This window comes from Panthera tigris, chromosome A1 (assembly GCF_018350195.1).
Source record: "Panthera tigris isolate Pti1 chromosome A1, P.tigris_Pti1_mat1.1, whole genome shotgun sequence".
Classification (NCBI taxonomy): Eukaryota; Metazoa; Chordata; class Mammalia; order Carnivora; family Felidae; genus Panthera; species Panthera tigris.
The window spans coordinates 7,812,375-7,837,765 of record NC_056660.1 but is presented as its reverse complement, the minus strand read 5'-3'; the positions used below and the strand labels follow the sequence as shown (position 1 = coordinate 7,837,765).

General features: G+C 44.6%; 1 protein-coding gene across 2 annotated transcripts in view; it reads left to right on the top strand.

Moving 5' to 3' along the window:
* FLT1 (fms related receptor tyrosine kinase 1) overlaps positions 1–25,391 on the top strand; it is a 171,589-nt gene that overhangs the window by 82,017 nt on the left and 64,181 nt on the right. For both annotated transcript variants that reach the window (XM_042988867.1, XM_042988930.1), the window contains exons 11-14: positions 260–374; positions 8,776–8,884; positions 14,991–15,299; positions 19,789–19,935. In XM_042988867.1, the coding sequence (XP_042844801.1) occupies positions 260–374; positions 8,776–8,884; positions 14,991–15,299; positions 19,789–19,935 (680 nt within the window). The remainder of the gene's footprint in view (positions 1–259; positions 375–8,775; positions 8,885–14,990; positions 15,300–19,788; positions 19,936–25,391) is intronic.

Below are 25,391 nucleotides of genomic sequence, written 5' to 3'. Positions count from 1 at the left end.
ATTTAGGACAGGAAGGATGTACGAAGATACGCTGGTGTGGGTTTCTTTCAGTTCAAGCAAAATGTGTTTTCTGTTTGTAGGTTCTAAGGATGGATATGGGGGGACACTCCAAGGGAAAGAAGAGAATGCGTTTTGTTATCTTGTTATCTCAGGACTTAACCAGTGATGATTTTGATTCCACCTGTCACCCTGGACTGGACCATGCTACCATGCTACAAAGCAACATAGTAATGACCTACTTTTTTTTTTTTTTAAACAGATATGACTTCTGCTCCAGTAATGATGAGCCCCTGATCCTGGATCCTGACAGCAACGTAGGAAACAGGATTGAGAGCATCACGCAGCGCACGGCAATAATAGAAGGAAAGAATAAGGTACTGTCTGCAAAAATGTGCATTTGGGATATTTATTTTAAAAACACGCACTCAGCTCCCGGTTCTAGGTTGACTAGAGCCAGAAGTCATTCGAATGCTCAAACAAAAATTCAAAGAGAAGAAAGACGAGATCTGAGACAGGTCTTCGTGCACAGATACTCTGAGACTTCTCGCACTCGGTTCTCCAGTGGGCCACCACTTCCAAAGGAATGAGTACTAGGTCCCAAAGGAGCTGCCTCTCAAATATCAATGGCTCTCGACCCTAGCTGAGTATTAGAATACTCCACGAATTATTAATTGCATTTGAATCTCTGGAGTAGAGCCTAAGGTTCATAAAAATTACCTGGGAGATTCTAGCATGGACCCAGGACTGAGAATCCCTGATAACCCGTAGAGTAGGGTGTCGATAAGCATAAGCTGGTACAAGACTTAGGGCTCGAGTGGAATGTTTCCATTTCACAAAACATGTTGTTTTTCCCCCTCTGTCTTTGCAAGGGCAAAACCTTACTCAGGGTATGCAAACACAGTATGTTAGGATTCCCTGACCTAAGAAATGCAAATCAAAACCACGATGAGCTGTTGCCTGACACCTGTCAGAATGGCCATTATCAAAAAGACAAGAAATAATAAGTATTGGTGAGGATGTGGAGAAAAGGGAACCCTTGTGCCCTCTTGGTGAAACTCTAAATTTACACAGCTGCTATGGACGACATGGAGGTTTTTGGAGGTTCCTCCAAAAATTACAAATGGAACTACCACGTAATCCAGCAGTTTGACTTCTGGGTATGTATCCAAAAGAAAACAAAAGCACCATGTCAAAGATACGTGCACCCTCAAGTTCATAGCAGCATTACTTACAGTAGCCCATTTATGGAAGCAAATGAGGTGTCCATCAGTGAATGAATGAAGACTATGTGGCCTGTGTAGACACAAAGGAATATTACTGAGCCACGAAAATGAATGAAGTCCTGCCACTTGGGACATTGATGGACTCGGAGGGCATTATGCAAAGTGAAAGGACGTCGGGCAGAAAAAGACAAACACTGTCTGATCTCACTTACATGTGGAATCCAAAGCAAAACCCCAAGCTTATCGATAACAGAGAACAGATTGGTGGTGGGGTGAGGGGTGTGAAAAATAAGGTGATCAAGCCAAGTTCCAGTGATAAAGTAACTGAGTCCTGGGGATGTAATGCACGACATAGGGACTATCGTTGATAATACCGTATTGCATATTTGAAAGTTGCTAAGAGAATAGATGTTGGTAGTGCTCATCACAAGAAAAAAAAAAGTTGCTTAACTATGTATGATGACAGATGTTAACTAGACTTATTTGGGTGGTTGTATGGTAATACATGCAAATTACGCTCTCCATTTGAAACGAATACAATGTTATGTATCAATTATACCCCACCTTTAAAAAAATAGACTTCTAACCAAAAAAAAAAAAAAAAAGTTCCCTGACCTAATGAGAGCCTAGTAGGCATCGTTGCTGGTGCTCTTTTTAGTATTAAAACATTTTTATTGAGGTATGATTGATGTACAAAACACTGTACAGATTTGACGTATACAGTTTAATGACTTTGGAGGTAAACGCACAGCCATGAAACCATCACCGCAGTCAATGCCATAAATTCACCCGTCGCCTCCAAGAGTTTCCTCCCATTGAATATATGAATGCATGAATGAGCGATACCCCTTAGCAGATGTTTCCATATAGGCCACAGCATGGTAAACTAGAGCTATTGTGTCCTGTGGTGGATCTCGAGGACTTAACCTAGCATAACTGAAACCTTGTACCCATTGACCAATGTTGGAAATCCAACTCCTCCTCTAAAAAAGGACGCCAAGAACTGGAAAGACTCAGAGATTTTACCCTACTTCTAGGCTACCACAGTTTTATGTTTGGTGGTTGAAAACCTGCTACTCGTGGGCCAGATGCAATGGACTTTTATTACTCTCAGCAGATCTCCTGAGCTTCATGTTGGCCTTGGTCCCCCCCAGCCCTCAAGTGTCCAGGTAGAAATTGTGCACGCAGTGGATTTGCATAAGAGCGGAGGAACCTTGAACTTAGGGAACGCACACTGGGTTGCCTTTGCTGCCCTCTCCGCAAAAACGCTGTGCATTCGCTGCGCCCCTGACCTCCACTGAGCCTCAGTAGTAGCTGACATCTTCTGAACTGGGCACATCTCAGTAGACCTGAGACCTGGTGACTTTTGTCTGTTGACATTAGTGAAAAATACACTTAAAAATCTGCTCTTATCAGGCACAGGGGTAGCGATGCTTTAAAAAGGAGAAACCTATCAACCCATTGCCAAGTTGTCTATTTATATATGCATATCTTGATTTGGAGCCGTTCGTTCGTATGGATACTGTCGGCTGGAGTGTGATTATGCTTATGTTATCTGTGTGTCCAGCTGTATTTTTTGCGTTTGAAGGCACCAAAGTAGACGGCATCATTCCCCCCACATAGGGTTGAACAATAACAAATAACATCTGAATTCCTCATTCTGTAAAACTTTCTGACATTCGCCAGTCTTTGGGCAGAGTGCTTGTCTCCTTTTTAAAGATGAGAGGGGCACCTGGGTGGCTCAGTCGGTTAAGCATCTGACTTCGGCTCAGGTCACGATCTCACTCACGGTTGTGGGTTTGAGCCCCGCGTCGGGCTCTGTGCTGACAGCTCAGAGCCTGGGACCTGCTTCAGATTCTGTGTCTCCCCCTCTCTCTGCCCCTCCCCTACTCGTGTTCTGTCTGTCTCTCTCTCTCTCTCTCTCTCTCTCTCTCAAAAATAAACATTAAAAACAATTTTTTTAAATAAAGATAAGAAAAATGGGGGTGACGAGATGAACTCAAACAGCTTAAATGTGGTAAATGAGAAACTCAAAGCAAAGTGTTCCTGTCCCCAAAACCACTGCTCTACCAACTAGGTACAGAAATTACAGTGGCGACGGCTTGCAAAAAAATGTGAACAACCACTTGTCAAGGATTTAGGAAAAGTTTTTATGACCACAGCGGTGGTTAAAATTCTTTTTCTCTAATAGAAATGAACAGTAGTTGAAAACATCCCATGATGGATAGCATGGGCAAGAGCACTTCAATGAGATGCTTTGAAAAGAGGAAATTCTGTAACCTTGAAAGTTGGAGTGACACCCCGTTTTTTTTTTAAAGGAAACGCCTCAGAGTAGAAAGCAAGGTGGTTGTCACAAAGTACTAGAAAACTCTAAGATGCCATCAATTGTGTCAGTTTGTTTTGCCTTCTGACCACGTCAGGTACACGTACCGTTGGCTGCTGGATATTAACACGAGAATGTATGAGCCTACTTTCAGCAGCAGCTTCTAGTCCTGTTGTGGCATCCTAGCCACAAAAATACACAATAGGAAAAAAAAAAAAGTGAAAAATGGAAAAGCCAGATGAGGTTTCGAATTAGCCTGAATGAACCCTGAAGCAGCAGCCGGACTCCATGCAGGATACCTGGAAAGCACAGGGCGAGTGAAGGCCCAAACCCGGAGGGAGAGAAGAACTTCCCTGATTGTCTGTCATGTGGCTTGAGACAACTTTATCGTTTCGTAATTTTGTACTTCTGCAAAGGTTTTGTTTTTAATTTTTTTTAATGTGTATTTATTTTTGAGAGAGGGAGAGACAGAGTGCAAGCTGGGGAGGGACAGAGAGAGAGAGAGAGAGAGAGAGAGAGAGACACAGAATCCGAAGCAGGCTCCAGGCTCCAAGCTGTCTGCACAGAGCCCGACGTGGGGCTCGAACCCACGAACCCCAAGATCATGACCTGAGCCGAAGTCGGATGCTCAACCCACTGAGCCACCCAGGCGCCCCTGCAAAGGTTTTAAATATAGACCTCCAGACCCAGTGGGCACTTGTGTCCACAAGACTGCTTTTCTGTCCATGTTTAGCAAGCATAGCAAAGTCCCAGCTTAGACTATAAATGACCCTTTTACCTACAGTCACATAACGAGCCTGCCCAGCGACACCCCTCCCCCTGACAGATCAAGAGGATGGAGGGCTCACTGGAGCATCCGTAAGATTCCAGGCGTTTCCTTTTTTTCCCCTTTTTTTTTTTTTTTTTTTTTTTTTTTGTTTAACTCCTAGAAGGGTGCAGAGGACAATCAAATTTAGTTTCCTTATTGGCAAGTTTTGGCCTAGATCTGTGAAAAATGAGTCATCAATTGGAGTTGCTGATAACAAGTGAGGAGTTTTAGTATTGTTTAATGGGGTTGCCAGACTGTTGGGGTTGCAGCTATGGAGTAGGAAGTCGAAGGGACCCTGGGTTAGAAAACACAGTCAGGAAATACATATTACGGCGTTAACTCCGTGAGGCGGGAGAGTTGCGACAGTTTTACCGTTCTGGCGACATTTCCGCCGAGGTAGTTTGCTAGTTTGGAGGTTACCTTGAGAAGTGTGCCGTATGGGACCGATCCACGAAAGAGGCATGAAACCTAATCACAGAATTGCAGTTCGGGTCTCATTTCCCACATTCCTCCAGGCTTCTTTTTTTTTTTTTTTTGAATCCTCCTGTTCTATTTTCCCATCACTTGGCTCGAACGTGCCACCCGAGGTTAATTTTAGATGCTTCCATGGCCTTTATATATCTACTCTTATGTCCCCCTGACACACTTAAAAGGAAACGATATTAGAAACATCCCGAGATTAAAATCACCGTTCCATATTTAGACCTTTTAAAATGAGTTCTGGAAACTAGGCAGAATTACACATCATCCCATCCATTCTCTTCCATGAGGTTCAAACCGCATTGTAGTAGGGAGTTACTAATGCTTGGGGAGAGGGAAGGAAGGAAAGGGTATGAATAACTTCCCACTTTACAGTACCTGACAACACATTTCATCAGCATTCTTGGGTCGTGTAAAGGAACCCGGAGAATGACGTTAAGGGTCTTTTTCTACTGTCTAAATCCTTGGGGTCCTGGCAGGGCAAGTTAAAGGCACCCTCAAGCTGTAGATTCCACATGTAACAACTCAAATTCTTGGCACTTGCCCTTTTCAAGTATTAAGTTAATATTTGGTGTTCCAACTGTTAGGCTATTTTCATGTTTTTCCCCCTTTGAAACAATAGTATTTGGTTACAGGCACCGGGGAAAGGATTTGTCCCTTTCACTCAGAAGACTCCTGCGTTTCGACTTAACGCCCTAGGAGAAGTTGTCTTCTGCCCAGAAAAACCGCACCCACCTACAATTCACACTTGAGCTTTTTCTGACCCTATAAAGTTTCTACTTCCGTTACCAAACATCTTTTGTTTTTCATGAAAACACGTTTCCGTTTGTAATTTAAAAATACATTATCTGGAAAAAGAAGTGCCCTAGAATCAGATAATTTTTAATAAAGTTGATCATAGGGTATGAATTTCATCTTCTCTTTAAATTTCCTTCTTTATAACTTTTTCATTCATCCGTCCTGTTTTCAAACCTTATAATAGTGTATCAGTTGAAAAACAGCTTGCAGCTTGTGTCAAATAATAAGAAAGAACCGAGTATTTCTGTCCCTAGGAAGATTTCAGCTTATGTGACCCATCTCTGCCAGTTTAAGGATGTATTCTTCAAGAAAAATTCAATCCGAAGAGTAGACAGAACACTACCAATAGATCTGTGCTTTTCCATCTAAAGAGTTTTAAGGCGAGAAGCAGTTTCATGTAGAGATCAAGGGTGATATACCCACCTCACGGGGCTATAGGGAGGAGTAAATGAGATAATACCTCACACATTGGCACACAGCTAGAGGGCTACATAAATGTACCCAGAAACAAATAATGTAAACCCCCATCAATGTCATTTTCTCATTCGATTTTAATAGACACTTGGGAGAGGTGAGTTCTGGAGCAGACTTGCCTATGGCTAAGGTGTTGGTTTGGGGAGGGCTCATTCAAGCAAAATAAGAGAGACTCGGATGCATTTGTATCTCTGTGGCTCATCGTGTGACCTGTATTCCTTTCATTCCTAGGTATCTCGATTTTATTCTCTGATTATACAGGGGTTCTGAGCTATCCATCTGTTCATTGGAATTATCGCCAGATTGCCTGCCCAAGTCTTAACTATGGCAGATGTGCACGTCTGAATTGACTTTCCCTTGCTCATTTGCTTTGAGTTCAGTGAAATCAAAATAATTTTAATAGAAACGCAGATAGAACTTTCAGATTCAGGTGATCACTGTCCCTAATATCAGCATTCTCGGTACAGACAGAAATGAGTTCCTCACTTATTTATTGAGCAACAAATCAAAGAACGTAGATAGGATTGTGCCGAGCCCCGCGAGGATAAACACTTGAGAGCTAACGTCATAAGAAAAGCAGTGCTTGAGCGGGGGGGGGGGGGGGACCTTCATTGGTGTCCCTTGGGTCTGAACTGGCTGTGTCTGGGCCCAAGTTTCCAGAGACCAAATAAAGAAGTCAGAGTCTGACTTGACGGTCTGCATTGTCCCAGCGGCCACAAGCTAACACTTCTTTTCACGTTGCTGCCTGCAAGCTTCTCTTCGAAGTACTTCCATTTTCTTCCATGGCTTTTAAGTGGGGGGTGCGATAATTCAAAAGAAATATTCTGGAGAGCTCTTTCCTCTTACTTGCCACCTCTTATATCGATTAATAATTAACATAGAGAAAAAAAATAATTGACATAGAGAAAAAGACCCCTGAGCTCCTTCAGGGTCTTCTCTACTGGTTATTTGCCTGCATGGGAGTGTTTTCTCTGCAGAAGAGAGAATAACACATATTTGGCCATCAAGTAGGGAATTTCGTCTCTATCACCTTAAAGTAGGCCTTCAAGGACTCTTCAAGATTAAGAATAGGGATTGTGTCACGTTCTTCTCTGTTTCCCCTACAACATCTGCTCAGTGCCTTGATGAACACCCAATCAGTGAGGGCGAAGTTGAATGAGAATTGCCACAAATTGCAGATGTTTTCGTTGCCAATAATGTCAACAACATACAGGATATATGAGCAGATGTAATTAAACAGATCCAACAAACAGAAGAGGAAACAACACGTAATATACACTCTACCATAGTGAAAAGTACAGAAAATTTGCTGACCAAAACAAACAAAAAAACTAGGAGTGTAGTTTTCGGTCGTCTTGATCTGTAGATAAAAGACAGAAACATGTCCATTTATTGGCTGGGATAGGAGAACAGAAGTGAAGTGACTAGCCCCTTACTTAGCAACTCAGAAAAATGTTAGGACCCTTTGTAGAGTTTGTGTTCATTGTCTTAGCATGCCCACTGTCACATTTTAGTCTATATATTACTTTAGCCTGTGAATCACTGGGTCTAATTAACGCTTCGGCGAGGACACCCCTCTCATCCAGAGGCATCACTACAGGCAGCCTCTGTAATTTCAAAGCCTCTGACCAGTGATTTGTGTTCTAGAGCAAGAGCTGCAACAATCTAGAAATAATGGGATAAATTCTTTTTTTTTTTTGTCCTTTTAAATATAAAAAACTTAACTAGCTTTTTTCATTTTTTTTTTAATGTATAAGTATGTATTTTTTGCCAGGCTGGGTTAAATTTTAAAACCAACCATCTGTTGCGTATTACTGATTTTTATCTTTATTCTTTTTTAATCGATCTTTAAAAGACAGCAGAGCGGGTCTTAAAGCTGTGTAAATGTGTGTCGCACTACTCTTCGAGACATCACAGCTTAGATCGTGCCTTTACACTCACCCCAGTGTCTCTTGCAGGGCTCATTAGTCAAATAGCACTAAAATCTAGTGAAACGATACTGTCGTATTCACAACTTTGGTCTTCATTTCCTAGACTGGGAATTGGCAGGCGAAGAAGTTGAGTAATTTGTGTGTGCACGCACACACACACACACACACACACACTGACAACCTCAGTGAACTTTCCAGCCTCTCCCCCAGCACCTTCGGGGCTATGAGGCTACATTCTTTGCCTACAAGAAAGGGTTCAGCCAGCCTTTCTCCACTGTCCCTGCCCGCTGGACATGCCCATTACAGAAGCAAACAGCAAAGAGACCTCCTGTTACCAAACGCATCCATAATCTCAGGTCATCCGAACAAAAGGGAAGGCCTCGGCCTCACCTGTTCCTCTCATTGACGTGGAAGTGACCACCTCACAGAGTAGGACGTGCCGTCCCGCATCTCGGCTTTAGGTCTATAATTGTTACGCCAGCAGCACGAGATAAATAAGCCTGAAACCCTCATACGAGTCGGATGTCATAGCCCCCGGTCTCCTGAGGATCTGCTTTCCTGTTATTTTTCCATTCTTGCTGGGGCTCGGCGGAGGGAGAGCCTTCTGGTAAACCACCGTGCGTGCAATCGTACCCTTGCTGAATGAATGGAAGAGCTGAATCATTGCAGCCCTCAGAAGAATCTTCGGGATGTTCAAATGGTTCTTTGCTCTCGCTAAAGTTTCCTTTTCTTTCACAGACGGCGAGTACCTTGGTTGTGGCGGACGCTAGGATTTCTGGAATCTACAGTTGCGTGGCTTCTAATAAAGTAGGGACTGTGGAAAGAAACATAAACTTTTATATCACAGGTAAGCGATATACCCTCTACTCACAAAGATAGCCTGGTGACCTTGATGTCCTTTCAATTTGCTTCTTGGTGCACTTAGAGCTGGAAGGATTTTTGTTTTTAAGAAATTCCATAGAATTGTTGGTTAAACGTTGAGTACCTTCATCCTTGCTCTCAGGAATAGAATTTGGCGTCACTGGATCTAACAAGTTACTTCTCTGAGTTCCCTTGTAGAGCCGTCTGTGTGCATCTTCCTCCCAGATTGGGTCGTGAGGTTAGGATTTTGTCGTACTCGTTTTTAAACTCTTTTCCGCACCTGGCACGGGGTCTGGTACATAGCGGTTGTTTGGTAATAATCAAGGAAGCCAAACCTTTGATGACGTGTTTTTTTTTTTTTTTTAATTAAAAAGCTAATTGTCTCACAACGTCAGTCATTTCTGCTTTTGAGGAATGAGGCTCTCCTATAGAACTCTGAAACTGAGTTTGTTGACGGTAACTCATGTGCTGTTTTTTTGGTAGCATTTACTGATTTTCAGCCTTAAATGTGATGGTCTCTGCAAATCTTAAAATGTCCAAGGGACACAAATGGCACTCCCTATGTCCCTCCATGGGTACAGGAAGGAAGTAAGTAGCTCAAAGTATAAAAACAATTGCCTGGCTCCACACTCCCCCAATTTTCTGAGGAAACCCGGGCAGTTTGCCAGCTTTCTGGAAACTTCGCGCTGCATGGGGCAGGCTGCAGCAGTTGCCTAGAGTTCTCTAGAAAGAAATAGGTAGGTCTGATTGCATGAGACATATGGGATGTCAGATCACAGGGAGCCTTCCGGCAAGTTAGCCAATCCTCAGAGAAGCTGTGTCGTGGGAGATCTCCTGAGGTAGATTCTCACAGAATGTGAGAGCCGGAAGAGACTTGAGAGGCTATTCAGCCTGATAGCCCCCACACTTTCCAGGTGAGGAAATGGGGTTTGGAGAGGTGAAGAGGGACACAGCAGAGCCACTCCTAGACCGGGTCAGCCCCTGTCCCCTTACAGCTGAGAAGTATAAGGGAAATCGTGTTTGTATCTACTCCAAGTTGGAAAATTCCTTTATTTAGAGAAGGATTCAGATAGCCATTGCACACAATATTGGTTCTCTTATCAGTGTTGGATGATTTGGACCACTTAGGAACAAAGGTTTGTACTGTCCTTTATGTTTGATTGGAAACAAATTCCTATGCAAATCCCTAGTCACCGTACGTATGATTTAACGTATAAAAGATTGAGCAATCCTGTGCTGAACGTTCAACAAGTTTATACAAGTTTAGTGGGCACTCCCCATTGAATAGAACAGTTCAGCGCTGCCCTGAGCACTTGAACGGCTCTCCGTGAAGCCCCGTCTTTATAGGAAGACAGTTTTAACACGAAAAAGAAATGTCACATCCTCATATCAAGAGGCATGTGTAGCAGCAAGGTGGCAGGTGCATTTACCGATGCTAAGCCAATGCTGTCCGATAGAGATTACAAGCCACACACGTAATTTAGAATTTTCCAGTAAAACTACATTTTTGAAGAATAAAAAGTAAGATGAATTTTATGTAAGCCAGTGTATCCAAAATATCATCATCTTGACATGCGATCGATATTTTCAAAACCTTGTTCGGCTTCAGTGTTTAAAATTTAAAGTAATTGAGATAAAACGGAATAAAATTCAGTTCTTGGCCGTCACACTCGCCCCATTCGAAGGGCTCGGTAGCCACACGTGGCCAGTGGGTACCGTGTGGTCCAGTGGTGCTCTGAGCCTCTGAGAAGGAAGGGCTGAGGTGGTCCGGGGGAAGGAGGGCATGAAATCTGACCAGGTAGAAAGAAGAGGCTAGCCTTGCCCTGACGTTCTCAGAGCCCAGACCGGATACCATGCTATGGTTCAGCTTCTCATGGGCAAACAGACCTCTCCACGATGGCCCGAAATGTGAGACGCAGATGCTGAATTCGGGGACTACTCACAGGTCCACAGCGGGATGTGACAGTGCCTGAAGGTGCAGAAGGAACTGACCCCCGTCTTCTCTTTCTATTCCTGGCTCTGCCCCACTCGTGCACCCACGTGTATGGTCATCCAAGTACTGTCCACACCCCTAACAGTCTTCCCTGGGACCTAGAAGTGTGCGCACTCATGAGCAGTCTGACCTCAGGAGGACTTTTTCAGTCTGGAAGCAGACTTGAGGCCATCTTTACAGGGAATTCTGGGATCCCCAGGACCCCCCCCCCCAAAAAAAAAGACATGGAACGGGGGGTGGCACAGGCTTGGGGTGGCATGCTTTCCTGACCCCACAGACTCTTTATATTGGGGCGGGGGTGGCGGGAAGGACAGCCAGCATAGAACCAAGTAAAGGCCCGGGGCAGGGACCCCTCTTGCCTGGATCTGAAGGCTGTACCAGAAGAGGAGTTACCAAGAGTGGAGGGGAATGTTGTGTTCGTTTCCTTGTTGTTCGGAGTCCCCCGAAACGATTAATTTGATGACCAGCCTCAACTGCAACAACCAATATCTAGCCCATCCTACCGAACTTTGCATCGTTGTGTGTCTGTCTGTGGTCAGCATGTCTGTTGAACGCAGACAGAGATTCCCTCCTACTCCTTCCACATTATACAGTTTTTAACCATGGGATGGCTGAAATCCTTTCTAGATCTCCAGGCTTGTCCTCAGAAAGGGGCGATGAGAATCCAACTCAAACATACGTACTTGAGGCTTACAGTGTTTTCCTCTAGAAATTCAAGAGCTTTCATCTTCAACTGAATAGAATTGCTCTGAATTATTTTCTGCTAGTCCTGAAAAGTTCTAGTTTTGGTCATTATAATTTGCTTATATTCATTGTTTTTTTTTAATTATGACTCTTTTCTTTCTTAAATCCTTGTCATGAGATTTATTCTCAACTAGAGATAGAGCTAAATACTCAGGAATGTTGCCCCTTCCATGTCTATTTTCTGAAAGATGAATGCATATTGGCTTGGTGTTTATACTTAACCTAGTGGAAGCACTGGTTTAAAAGATCTGTCTAAAATTCACCTGTTCTAAATCAAAAGATCTGGATTTGGATCCTTACTGGTCCTCATTTCGGTCGTGTTGCCCGTTCGTTAAAATAGAGCAACACTTTAACACAGTTGCCTTCCAAACTAATGAAAGCAAGTTGGCCTTGGCCTTTAGAATTCCCCACCCCTTCTGCTCTAAACTTTGCCATTCACTTGCCCGTAGTAGCTACTTGAAACAAACAAACAAGCAACTTTCTAGTAACCACTCACTTCTTGGGGAATGTTATTTCTGTTCTTCAGCAGAAGGAAAGCCTTCTTTATTAGGACCTGACAAGCTGTACCTCTCAACCTGTGCATTTCTATGCTTGTCTGTTTCGTGAGCTTAATTCACATGTTTGATCCAACTGAGTCAAAATGTCCATCCCCTAATACACACCTGTGTAAATAGATTACTCTTGCACCTACCCCTAAATCAGATATCTCTTCCGAGCAAGGATTGATTCTTCTCCATGACGTCTCATAAGATGCCATGGATGTGATACGCATTAGTTGGGGCCGACGAGGATTGTGCCGAAATCTGCAACGGATACGCAAGTGTGGGAAGGTCGCCTGCTTTCGCTTCGTTAGAAGGCAGTTCTTTCCTGGGTCTGTTTTTGTACTCCATCTAAAAAAAAAAATTAAAAAAAAATCCACAGGAATTGAGAGGAAAAAATCCCTCTGGATTCGTTAACTAGTGTTAGGACGTTTTACTTATCGTCTTCTATGGATCAGAAGAGAATGCCAAAGGAGGTAGCCTGAGAAAGAGTCGTTTCTAAGAGGCTGTCTGGTGACATGAACTAAAGTGACTTCGCTAACGGTGTGAGAAGCAGACCTCAAAACCCAGCTGGTTCTTTTCTTTGCCTCCGTGTGTGTGTGTTTTTGCCATTTGCTGGCACTCCGCGGGACTACGGCTGGGTGTGTTAGCAATTACTGGGCAACCCCCAGTAATTGTTCCTGTTCAGTGCAGGCAGGAACAGCACTGCCTTATCTCCCTGGTTTCCCAGTGTCACTAAATGCATTTTATTTTGAGATTCCTCGTGGTGCTTGGCAAAGATAAACAAAATCTTCCATCAGGAAACCTGTGAGCTATTTCCACAGGAAGTTTCAAATCACTAAAGTAAATAGAAACTCTGCATGATCTCAATGGTGTTACTTGGGCTCGCTTGGGTTCTAACCGCCAGGACGGGACCTCATAAATGGCAAGCCCGGGGTCTTTGAAGAAATGATTCGACTGTGGCCCGTGTGCACACGAAGGCTGGTATCTGTGAAGAAGCTGATGGCTGACGTTTTACTCCTCAGGCTTGGAAAATGTCCCCAACGTAAAAAGATGCTGAGTTGGAGGGGCTATTTCTGACACCTTATTGTTATGCTGAAAACGACTGTTAGCTGCTTCGGCAGCTTCTGACCCATTCTTAGCTTTTCATTTTAAAAGCAGGAAAACCTTTGCTGGTCTCCTCTCCAGCCACTGACAGCTTCATAAGCCACTGTTACCCGCTGCTCCCAGGTTTCAAATGAATACTTTGGCATTTCTTCAGACGTGACACTTTATAATAAAGTCAAAGCCCAGAAAAATCAGAAAAACAAGCAAAGTCCGATTTAGGAAAGAGTTGATATGATATCTAATTTTGGACTATTGTCCCCCTAAGGTTTAAAGGTTTCTTTATAGCTTTGTGTGCAACGGATAATAATAATAATAGCAGAACATAATGCTTTTCATCTTCAAAGTACTTTGTAAAATGTTGGCCCAAATTCTTTGCTCAAATGCAGACATGCCACCAAGTGACAAGCAATGGGAGGGTTTTGAGAGCAGGTCAGTTCGGGGCCAGTGACCAATGATTTCTTTCTTTCTTTTTTTTTTTTTTTTAATCCTCCGGGGGAAATGCTCCCGAATGAGACCAGGGAGCTTGAGCGCAAAAAGCTGAGTGAAGGTCAAGGTTAAGAAAGCAGAGGAGGCGTGCTCCTGAGGTGTTGCTGGAGACAGAGATGGTTAGCTGGGGATTGACAGGAGAGAAATGGCTTCTGATGGCACGGTAGCTTTCAGAAGGTGTTCCCTACGTTTTTGAGAGTAAACTTGATTTTTAGACATGACTCTCCCCCTCCCCCATCGGAGCATCAGGCGGCTCTTCCAGATTAGTTGACCGCATTTTGTTCTCGTACGTCCAAGTAGGACCGTCCCCCTGAAAGGGTACCTGAGCATGTGCCGTGGCTCTTCTCTGCCCACTGTGCCAGCCAAGGGCAGGCAAGGTAGATGGCACACCAGCAGGATGGATGCTATCCATCCAGTTGTAGGAAACCGGGGAGGCCAGTTGGTGTTTTTACTGGAAAAGTCTAGGCTTAAAGTGGTGTTGACCAGCATGGCTCAAGTCTCCTACCACGTACCTGGGACTTCCTCACTTATTGTGGAGAAGTTTGACCATTAAACTACCCTTGGGGTTTTTTTGGGGTTTTTGTTTTTTGTTTTTTTGGTTTTTTTGTTGTTGTTAAAAAAGAAACAGAGGCACGAGGAGAAACCATGAGAGAGAGGAATGCTTTTAAATATTTATTTTTTGAGAGAGATGGTGCGCAGGGGAGGGGCAGAGAGAGGGAGACAGAAGATGAGAAGCAGGCTCTGTGCAAATAGCGGGACTCGAACTCGTGAACCATGAGACCATGATCTGAGCTACAGACGGACATTTAACCTACTGAGCCACGCAAGTCCCCCCCATCCTTGGTTTTTAGTACAAATGGCTCTTTTACGACTTGCCCATTTCGCCCAGTCGCCAGGAGGAGTCCTGTGCAGACTAAAGAAATGGGAAACGTGGTCATCATTTCAAGTTGTAAAACAGATTCCACTCTGTTGCCCCAAACAAGGAAAATGTCCCACCCGAAACAGCCTGCTTTGCATTTCCTGCCTCGCTTCTGATGGGCTGCCCTTAGGTGGCTCTTACCTATGTTGGATCAGTTCCCCAGAAAGGAAGAGACACATACTCATCCTTTTAAGGCTGACGCTGAGAGAATTCGTGTAGGAACAGTTGTTAAGATCTGTGACTGTCTCCGGATGAGACGCCTTGAGTTTTCTACGAACTGAAGCTCTTTGTTCTTGTTTTACAGACGTGCCCAACGGATTTCACGTTAACTTGGAAAAAATGCCGACGGAAGGAGAGGACCTGAAACTGTCTTGCACAGTTAACAAGTTCTTATACACAGACATTACTTGGCTTTTGCTGCGGACAGTTAAAAACCGCACAATGCATCACAGTATCAGCAAGCAAAAAATGGCCATCACTAAAGAATACTCTGTTACTCTCGATCTCACCGTCAAGAATGCTTCCCTGGAAGATTCAGGCACGTATGCCTGCAGAGCCAGGAACATATACACAGGGGAAGAAATCCTCCAGAAGAAAGAAGTTACAATTAGAGGTGAGCACTGCAGCAAAAAGGCTGTTTTCTCTCGGATCTCCAAATTTAAAAGCACAAGGAATGATTGTACCACACAAAATAATGTAAAACATTAAAGGACTCATTAAAAAGTAACAGTTGTCTCATATCATCTTGATTTATTGTCACTGTTGCTAACTTTCCGGCTCAGAGGAGATGCTCCTCCCAAAATGAGTTTGGAGATGATAGTGATGTTGAGCTCCCAAGGTCCCAGCCCGGGGCTCCCCACTCGGGCTCCCAGCCCGGGGCTCCCCACTCCGCTCTCTGGGGCCGACTTGGTGGGCATTTGGATTTGGAGGATCCCTGCGGCGCATTCTCTGTTTTTTGGTTTTTTGGTTTTTTTTTTTTGTCAGTCTTTGCTGTCTTCTCCTGCCTGATAAACAACAACCTGGGACTGATCCTTTCCTCCCACTCTGGTGGCAGCCTCTTTGTATTTTTAAGTGTCGAAGCTACGCAAACTGAATAATTTAAACACGTGCGCTGGTTTCTGCCAAAGATGGACGTGAATAAGTTAATCTTCCAGCTCAGAACGAGTACAGTTGAACTTGAGACTCTGTCGGACCTCCGCCCGGTTTTCTTTTGTACTATTTTCTCCGCTCTTGATTTGTAAATGGCACCTGGATAGCAAGTTATAATGCTTATTTATTTGAAAATGCTTTTTATTATTATTATTATTATTATTATTATTATTTTTACATTAAGCACATTAATCTTAAACTGGAGTTCTAAAATGGGCCCCAGGAGTGCAAGATGTTGGTGTAGTTCAGAGGTATTAAAGCTTTATCACAGTATGAATTAAGAATGCCCACCGGAGTCCAGCCGGTTCGTAATCCGGGTAACCAGGCCACTGGTCAGCACGGGGCCTCTGAGTGGACCATGCAGCCACTGACCGCCTCTGACAAAAAGTGGGTCCTGCCTTCATTTTACGTGTATTTGTCCCCTGGTTATTCTTTTAAAGAACTCCCTTCTCTCTCAGTGATGGCATTCAGAGACAAACCACGATCCGTTTATCAAGGAAATCAAGGCTATCGTGACCGAAGGTTGAATGCATTCTTCTAAATGCGCCCGTCAAACAAAGTCCACTTTCCCTGTATGCAGATGGTGATAGGATTTTTGGGGGGATTAAGAAATGGCAAAATCACAGGAACAGAATTCAGGGAGCCGTGTTTAAATCAGGAGAGATTCTAATCTCTTGTAGGCTTGCATTTGAGGGGAAAGTGACTTTTTCACCAATTTAATATGCATTGTTCTGTTGTTCTCATCAATGATCGATCATGATATGTGACTTGCATGGACTATTGGAAAACAACCTCCAGGGACCAAAATAGCCGGGGCTGAGAACACAGTGGCCGGGCAGCTCAATAGAAGGTGACATTATGACAACGTTTCAGGCTTGGGAACTCACCAGACCGTTTCCTCCTTTAGGTAACAGACCCTGTCCCACGGGCTAAACTTGTCTTTCACGTGGGAATTGCTTTTGTCAAGTGTGAAGGAGTAGACAATAGCATTTCCCCAGAATGCCCGTTTCATGGAGCCCCAAATGCTCTGAAAACAATTAGGAACCTGGAAGTTGTCAGCCCAGAGGAAAGAATAATGAATTGTATCTTGAAATTTTACCTATGGCTCTTTTCGCCTGGCGTCTTTGTTCATTATAAGTCAGCGTGTTCCTTCGGGAAACAATGCCTCAGTGCCACAGATCGTGGGGACTCGATTGGGACTAAAGCTGAAAATGCAAGTAAAATGGCTGAGGGCTATCACTTCCGGAAAAGATGCCAAATTAGACGTGCAGAATCGATCGTTTCCTTCCCCTTGAAATTGCAGTCGCGATCTTTGCGGGGAGGGGAAGGGTGTTAGTATTGGCAGGAGATGATCTTAAGAATTCCATCGAGTAATTCGTTGTTCACTGTGGAATTCGTCCTTCCAGAGAGTTTCGGAAAGAAAGACCAACTGGGTGGGTTGTGTTTCGTATTCGTCACTCTTCTGGGTGTGGAGGAAGGGGAGGAGGAGAATGGGGGAAAGGGAAAGAAAAAAGAGCCTAATGTGGAGAATGATTGAGTTGGACTAGAGGACGTGAGGCTGGTTCCTTAGTCCCCATTCCAAGTGGAGAAGAGAAAACGGTGTCTTTATGAAACCTGGCAGATCTCTGGGGCCATAGCAGTGAAGAACCAGCGGGGAGTGATCTTTGGCTCTCGATAACCAGCAGAAATACTCCGTTAATTCTGATTTTCTCAGTTGGCAGGGATCAGCTTCCCTTTGTTAAGTTGTGGAAAGCAGCTACCCATTCCGTCCAGCCACTGAGGCTTAAGAACAGGGGCTCAGTGTACCTTTGCCACCTCTCTCTTGCCTAAAGTTTGTCCAGGGCAGGTGGGGCCTTTGGGAACTCTCATGGCATTGTTTCCAGTACACCTGTCAGGGAAGCCAAATCCTGTCTGCGTTGGTGATGCTATAGTTTGTAGCTACGGTGATAATTTGGGTGTTGGAGGCCTTGTATCCAGACTTCCTTTTTGATAATAAGGCCTACGGGCGATGACAGATTGCTTTATCCTATTTAGTGCATGGGAAATTGTAAATATGGTAGGGGAAGCTATTAAAGGTGTAACTCAGTGAGGTGTGTCTGAGTTTTAAACGAGATCTGTCAAATTTGGCTTGCCACCTGAACTAGACCAAATAGTAATATGGCCCCGTTCTTCGTTACCTTGTCTTGTTTCACCAATCTGTGTAGAGTCTTTGCTGTGTAAAAAAAAAAAAAAAAATGTCGAAACTGTAACAATCAAGCACGTACAAGTGATCAGACTTGAAGATGTTGCCATCTGACTGCATTTTCTTTTAGGAAACACCACGTGACAGGTGGCCCAGAATGCCAACACAGAAATGTTGAAATGCCTCCGCCTGGGGGGTGGGTGGGGGGCGGGTGCAGGAGAGATTAGGAAAGATACGCCGACAGAAGGGGAAAGGGCCATGGCAATCATTCATTCCACTCTACGCTTGAAGAGTTTCTATGTCAGGGCTCTCCTCTCAACCCTCTTTTTAGCCTTCAGATCCCATGTTGTGTAAAGTGAGGAAAGACCAGCGAGAAGCGTGGAAATCAAAATTTAATGAGAACACTGTTCCTCCCGCCAGATTAGTAACCCTGCCGGGTCAACGTGCTGTTTGAGTTACGTGATAATCTGCTTTTTCACCTGAGATTTCTAAATTGCTTCAACGAATGCTCATCCTGAGAGTTTCCCTGCAGGAACAAAAAGAGAAAGGTTGTGGGACCGGGCAGAACCCTGCAGGGACGGGGGAATCAGGGCCACTGCAGTGTGTCACTTCTTAGAGCACTGTGATTACTCCCAGGCTGCTTTCACAGTGTTAGTACAATAAGATGGGGAAATGCAAAATGGTCAGAGAAAGCTCCCTCTAATTGAAGACAGTGGCGCAGAATGCGTAAGTCACGCCAAAACTCTTGATTTCTGTTCCAGGAGTTGCAACACGGGCAGGGGGGCGGGGGGAGAGGAGGAGGATTCGGGAGGGTTAGGACTTGTCTTCGTCCTTTTCACCTTGGAAGCTTGAGCTACCCATGCAGCACTCGCCTAACTAGAATGTATACACATCAGCGGGACTGACTACTTTGTTACATAGAGACGCTGTACTCACTGGGGCCTCGGGGTGCTGCTGTTCCAATGTGGGATTTTAATGTTGTAATGTATTGTATCCTAATGTATTAAATTCCTGTTGTTGTACTATATCGGTCGGCATTTTATTAAAATAAATTGTATTGTATCATATTTGTATGTTTTAAGAGAAAATAATATAAAATACAATACTTGTACTATTATATAGTGCAAAAACCACAAACCTTTGCCTCTGCCTCTTGAATTAATCCTTCGGTTGCTTGCACTGGGGAAGGGGTGAAGGAAGGAAATAATCAATAAAGCTTCCAAAGTCCACGCAATTCTCCTGTTGGGTCTGCCACCTTACAATTTAGGTTACGGATAGCTGAGCAACACGGACGTGGCCTCACAAACACATCAAAAAAACTACAGACAAAATTACATTAGCTCATCACGAGAATACTAGGATTTCTGGAAAGATTGGTTACGAGCCTGTATCCAAAATCGCCTTTTTCCTTTTTAAGCTCCTCAAACAGTAGGCAAAATCCTCAGGATTTTGAAAAGCTTCTCTCACAAAAGGAAAACCGGTTGGCCAGGCGAAAAACAAAACAAAACAAAACACCTTGATCCTGAAACCCAAAAATATAGGGCTCCGTTCTTGATCTCGCTCTGCGTTCTAACAAATTTCCATTGATTGTAGCAATTCAAGAAAGACGATGCAGTAGTTTAACGGTAGAAGGAGAACTTAGGGAACAAAATGTGAGGGAAACCTGACGGTTGAGATTTGCTGCTTCTCTCTGTATGTGAAGTATTGATGTGCATTTGTAACAAGGAATACAGCTAATGAGTAGTAACAACCCCCTTTCTTTATTCACTAGATCAGGAAGCACCACGCCTCCTGACAAGCCTCAGTGATCGCACAGTGGCCATCAGCAGCTCCAGCACGTTCCGCTGTCTTGTTACCGGCGTCCCAGAGCCTCAGATAACCTGGTTTAAAAACAACCACCAGATACAGCAGGCACCCGGTAAGAGATCGTTTTCCTCGAATTCCCTCTTTCTCATCATTCTCTTCTTCCTTTAACGTTCCTCTCCGCTCTGTTCTGTACATTGGGAAACACTTATGCTTCTATTAACTTCTTCTTCTTTGTTTTTTAATGTTTATTTTTGAGAGACCGCGTGGGCGGGGGAGGGGCAGAGAGAGAGGGAGACAGAGAATCGGAAGCAGGCTCCAGGCTCCGAGCCGTCAGCCCAGAGCCCGACGCGGGGCTCGAACCCACGGACCGCGAGATCGTGACCTGAGCCGAAGTCGGACGCCCAGCCGACGGAGCCACCCAGGCGCCCCATTGTTTATATTAACGTCTAATGAGGAATATTATTAGAGTTCGTTCTTTTGCACACCATATTCCTAACCCTGTAGAAGGATCCATACAGAATCTGCTTTAAATGGTACATTCATAAAGAAATGGTAAGAGCCCCTTAGAAAACGCGTCAGTTCAGCTTAACAGAGAAAGTGAGGAGTTGGTTCCTTGGCTTGAGGTATGGCAGAACTTTGAACAGCTGGTGTATATGAAGTTCGGGGTAGTTTTGTAAGCTTTTTTTTTTTTTTTTTTAGTTTTTATTTATTTTTGAAAGAGAGAGAGAGAGAGAGAGACAGCGTGTGAGCCAGGGAGGGGCAGAGCAGGAGACAGAATCTGAGGCAGGCTCCAGGCTGAGCTGTCAGCACAGAGCCGGATACGAGGCTCGAACCCGTGAACCGTGAGATCATGACCTGAGCCAAAGTCGACGCTCAGCTGACTAAGCCATCCAGGCACCCCTAGAAGCTTTTTAATTCACCTATATCAATTTTAATGACTTCGTAAAAAAGAAGACTATTTTAAATGATAGAATACTGGTTTAAAAAAAAAAATCTAAGTTAATGGTCACGTCTTAATTTTCTTTCAATAAAAAATATACCGAAAACCACCAGACTTAAATCAGTAAGTATCAACACTGCCTGTTGCCTGCCTGATAATTTTGTGGTTAAATAAGATTAAAAGGAACTCATTTATAATTTTACTTAATAATTCCACTTATATTAAAAGTAAAACTGCCATTTATTAATTTTTTTAAATTTTTTTTAACGTTTATTTACTTTTAAGACAGAGAGGGACAGAGCATGAACGGGGGAGGGGCAGAGAGAGAGGGAGACACAGAATCGGAAGCAGGCTCCAGGCTCTGAGCCGTCAGCCCAGAGCCCGACGTGGGGCTCAAACTCATGGACCGCGAGATCGTGACCTGAGCTGAAGTCGGACGCTTAACCGACTGAGCCACCGAGGCGCCCCAAAACTGCCATTTATTTACAACAGCCCAACAACCGAAATCAAATGACTAGCAATACGGAATGGTCCTTAAATATGAGTCCTCCGCTCAAAACAGAATCTCCGTTTGAGCTTGATGCTCACAAAGGGGTTGTGGTAGACCATCTCCAACGTTAAGGTATCTTAGAAAGGCCTTCCTCTAGGCCAGTCCCAAACTCACCACGTCCCATCATTTTTCTCCATGAGCAGCGCCTCCTCTCGTACTATGTCGTCTGCTTCGTCGTCCGCACCAGAAGCGGGTGACCTCCCCTCCGTCCTTCTCTGGTCTGTCACCAGGCTGTCCAGGTTATGCACGTAAATAGGACATATGCCTCAAGTCCTCCCTTCCCTCCGCTGTCCTCTTGTCGTTTTCTGGGTTCAGAGAACATCTCCTGACTGGTCTCTCTGCCTGTTTTTTCTCTCTTTGCATCTGTTTTCTACACAGCTGGATAAGAGGCGGCTGTGAACCTGGCACTTCCCTCTTTCCAAGTCTTCACGGGCTCCCTATCCCAAGTTCAAGCGTCTGACAGAGGAAGCCCTCAACAACTGGCCCTCGCTACTTCAAGCTCACCCTCCCCTGTTGAACCTTAACTTCTAGCCGTCTCCAAGCTCTTGTAGATCCCGGGACTCCTTGTGCTGCTTCGACGCCCTCTGCTTTTGTTCTTGTGTCCCCGCTGCCTGGAGTGCCTTGCCTTCATCGAACGCCTCCCTGTCCCTTAAGACCCAAGTCAGGTGTTCTTTCTCCAGAAAGCCTTACTCATCGCCTGCACAGAGGGGGCAGGTCCTCCCGGCGTCTTTATTATTCGTGACTGCTTCTCTTCGCTCTTACTGAGTTGTTCTGTGATCATCAGTCCATCTGTGGATTAACTGTGCCTATTCCCACCGCTCTCTTACTTTGGGTCTGCTCTCTCACTCCATGTTTGCCATCATATCACATTCATCCTGAGGGCAGACAGTGCAACCTTCCTCTTATTTGTGTCTTCTCTTTTTGTCCTCCAAGCTGGCATAGTGCTTGGCAACCGATCAATGTTTCATGAGCGAAGGAACGGATGAACGTTTTTCAGAAAGTTTTATTCTGTCCTTAGCGAGGTTCACCTGGTAGCACAGATGTCTGGACTTCCGGGTGGTTGGGGAGACTCTATCTTGGGATTTTTAAAGCTAAAGGGACCGTTGGGGTATCTCTAGTTCCATTTGTAGAATAGAACATTTAGACCCAGCGAGGTAAAATGATTTGCCCAAAATGACACACTATTAAGATAGGTTGTTTCACAGAAAACGAATCCCTTGAGGCATTCTACCAAAACAAAAGGATGAATGAACACATGAATAAACACATACGTTTGTGTTGGGAAACAGTGCCTGGAATAGTCTCCCTTTAGCGATTCAGAGTCCACGTTAGTATATCAAAGACCTCAAGAAGTCCTGTTTTAAAGAAACCAGGCAAACTTCTTTAAAGTATTCCCCCAACTAACTTGATCACCAAATACATTTTACAAAATACTAATCTAAGATGTTGGGTGTTTCTTTGAAAGACGTAAATTTGGCTGACGTTGAGTTTTCATACTTTGAATGTGGGTTAAAGAATTAGAGTTGAACTGGGGCACCTGGGCGGCTCAGTTGGTTAAGCATCCAACTCTTGATTTCAGCTCAGGTCATGATCTCGTAGTTCGTGGGTTCGAGCTCCACATCAGGCTCTGCCCTGACAGTGTGGAGCCTGCTTGGGATTCTAAGCCTTTGGAAAGCTATACTGAGAGTAAATTTTAAAGCCTAAATAATACTTAAATGTATAATGAAATATATAATTATAAATGTATATTTACAAATATAAAATATATAATTAAGGGGCACCTGGGTGGCTCAATTGGTTAAGTGTCCAACTTCAGCTCAGGTCCCGATCTCACGGTTCGTGGTTCGAGCCCCGCGTCGGGCTCTGTGCTGACAGCTCAGAGCCTGGAGCCTGCTTCGGATTCTGTGTCTCCTCCTCTCTCTGCCTTTCCCCTGCTCACATTCTGTCTCTATCTCTCTCTCAAAAACAAACATTAAAAAAAACTAAAATATACAATTAAATATATGTAATGAAATATATAATTATAAATTCAACATTTACAAATAGAAAATATATAATCAAATATAAATAGATAATGGCTTGAAATCAGTTAAGCTGATTATTTCAAGTTTAAAGAGCCAGAAAATAAATTGCACGTCCTTTAAAGACTTGCGACACGTGGCGACTCAAAAAACATTTATATACCGAGAGGATTTCGGTGGCCTTGGGTCATTGATAGGATCTGGCCCATCATCATTGTCATCTGTTAAAGGCAACGCACCCGAGTCCAAAGAAAATATGAGAGAGGAAGCAGGGCACACGTGAGAGCTTGTGCTCAGGACGAGTGGCCATAAAATGCCTGCTGAAAGACCGTAAGGGGAGAACTTTTCTCCTCCCTCCTCATTTCCTTTCAGGAAACCCTTCAGTGGGGCACAGCCATCCGAGAGAAGAAATGCAGTTTCGAGAAAGCCTGACGAAAGCTGAGTAGGACTTTCTTGGGCCACAGGGCATCTGCAGGAAAAGAGGGATGATAAGCACACAGGCCCCGGAAAGCGTGTGCACGGGGGACGCGAGGCAGCCTCCGCCAGGGCAACCCCGGGGAGAAGCAAGCAGGCACCTTGCAAACCACACGCCCACTACCCATGGAGCGGCCCTCCAGGCCAGCCCAGCTGCCGGCCCTCCAGGGCCTCTGGGACCCCAAGTCACCCTGGACTCCCACCGCTCCTGGAGGGTCTTTATTTCCCCTCCTGGGAACCACAGAGGCTGCCTCCACTGGAGATCCTTCTTTCTCATTCTAGTACGTCGGGACTCTTCCTTTCCTTCCATGTCTGGTTTATTTGCAGTTCGTGTCACAGAAGGGTTATTCTCTAGTTTTATGTGTGCCCGTTTTTAAAAGTTCTGAACACAGAATAGCTTAACAGGTCTTCTTCATTAAATAAAAATGCCTTGAGCACTCAACCAGGAACCAAGGCACTGTGTGACCTTGACAAAGACCTCATTCACTTTTCACAACTGTCATCAGAGGTAGGTACCGTTAGGAGATGCATTTGGCAGATGTAGTTTAACTTCACGAGCGCTGACTGGGTGCCTGTGACTGTTCTGAGCGCGTCACTAAGGTCGATTAGTTTCCCCTTCATAACAATCTTAGGAGTCTTGCTAAATTACGACGCCTGTTTTCCAAAGGATGGAACGAGGACACAGACGCACAGAGAGGAGAAATAGCTGCCTCCAGATCACAGAGCTGGTGCCTGGTGGGCAGAGGCTGGGACCAGACATTGACTCTGGGGCCCACACTCCGAGCACCGGGCGTGTGGGGCTGACTGTGCCTGCGTATCACTCCCAAGTCACAGTTTTAGTGACTCCTTGGACATTAACGTCATATTCGTCAAACAACATTTTCTGCTTTCTAACCCTTAAAGCTTAAGCTCCCCAAAGACTGTAGTTTATTTCTTAAATGTTAAAAATGTAAACCATATAAAAAATATTTAAAACTTTTTTTTTTTTTAAAAGCAGGCATGCCCACGGGGCGCCTGGCCTGATCGGTGGAGCATGCGACCCTTGATCTCAGGGTTGTGGGTTCGAGCCCACGTTGGATATAGAGATTACTTAGAAATAAAATCTCAAGGGGCGCCTGGGCGGCTCAGTCGGTTGAGCGTCCGACTTCCGCTCGGGTCATGATCTCGCGGTTTGTGAGTTCTAGCCCCGCGTCGGGCTCTGGGCTGATGGCTCAGAGCCCGGAGCCTGCTGCGGATTCTGTGTCTCCCTCTCTCTCTGCCCCTCCCCCGCTCCGTCTCTGTCTCTCCTGAAGAGTGTTGAAGAGAAAGGCAGTCTGAGACATATTTACCCTGAAAAGACAGGTGAAGAGAGAATTGATCAGCTAACATGAGTAGAATGTCCAGGACCGGACAGGAAAGACCAATATAACACGGAAGGACCGATGGCAAGTTAGGGATGGATTCTACTGGCCACTGGCTGTTTCGAGTATGGTTTGATTCTCAGGAGTATACAGGCAGCAAAGCTCATCTAAGAAACATCCATTTCCATTGGGTTGAAAATTGAAAGGGTTTGCACCCAGCCTTGGGGCAATGGTCTGAAGTCA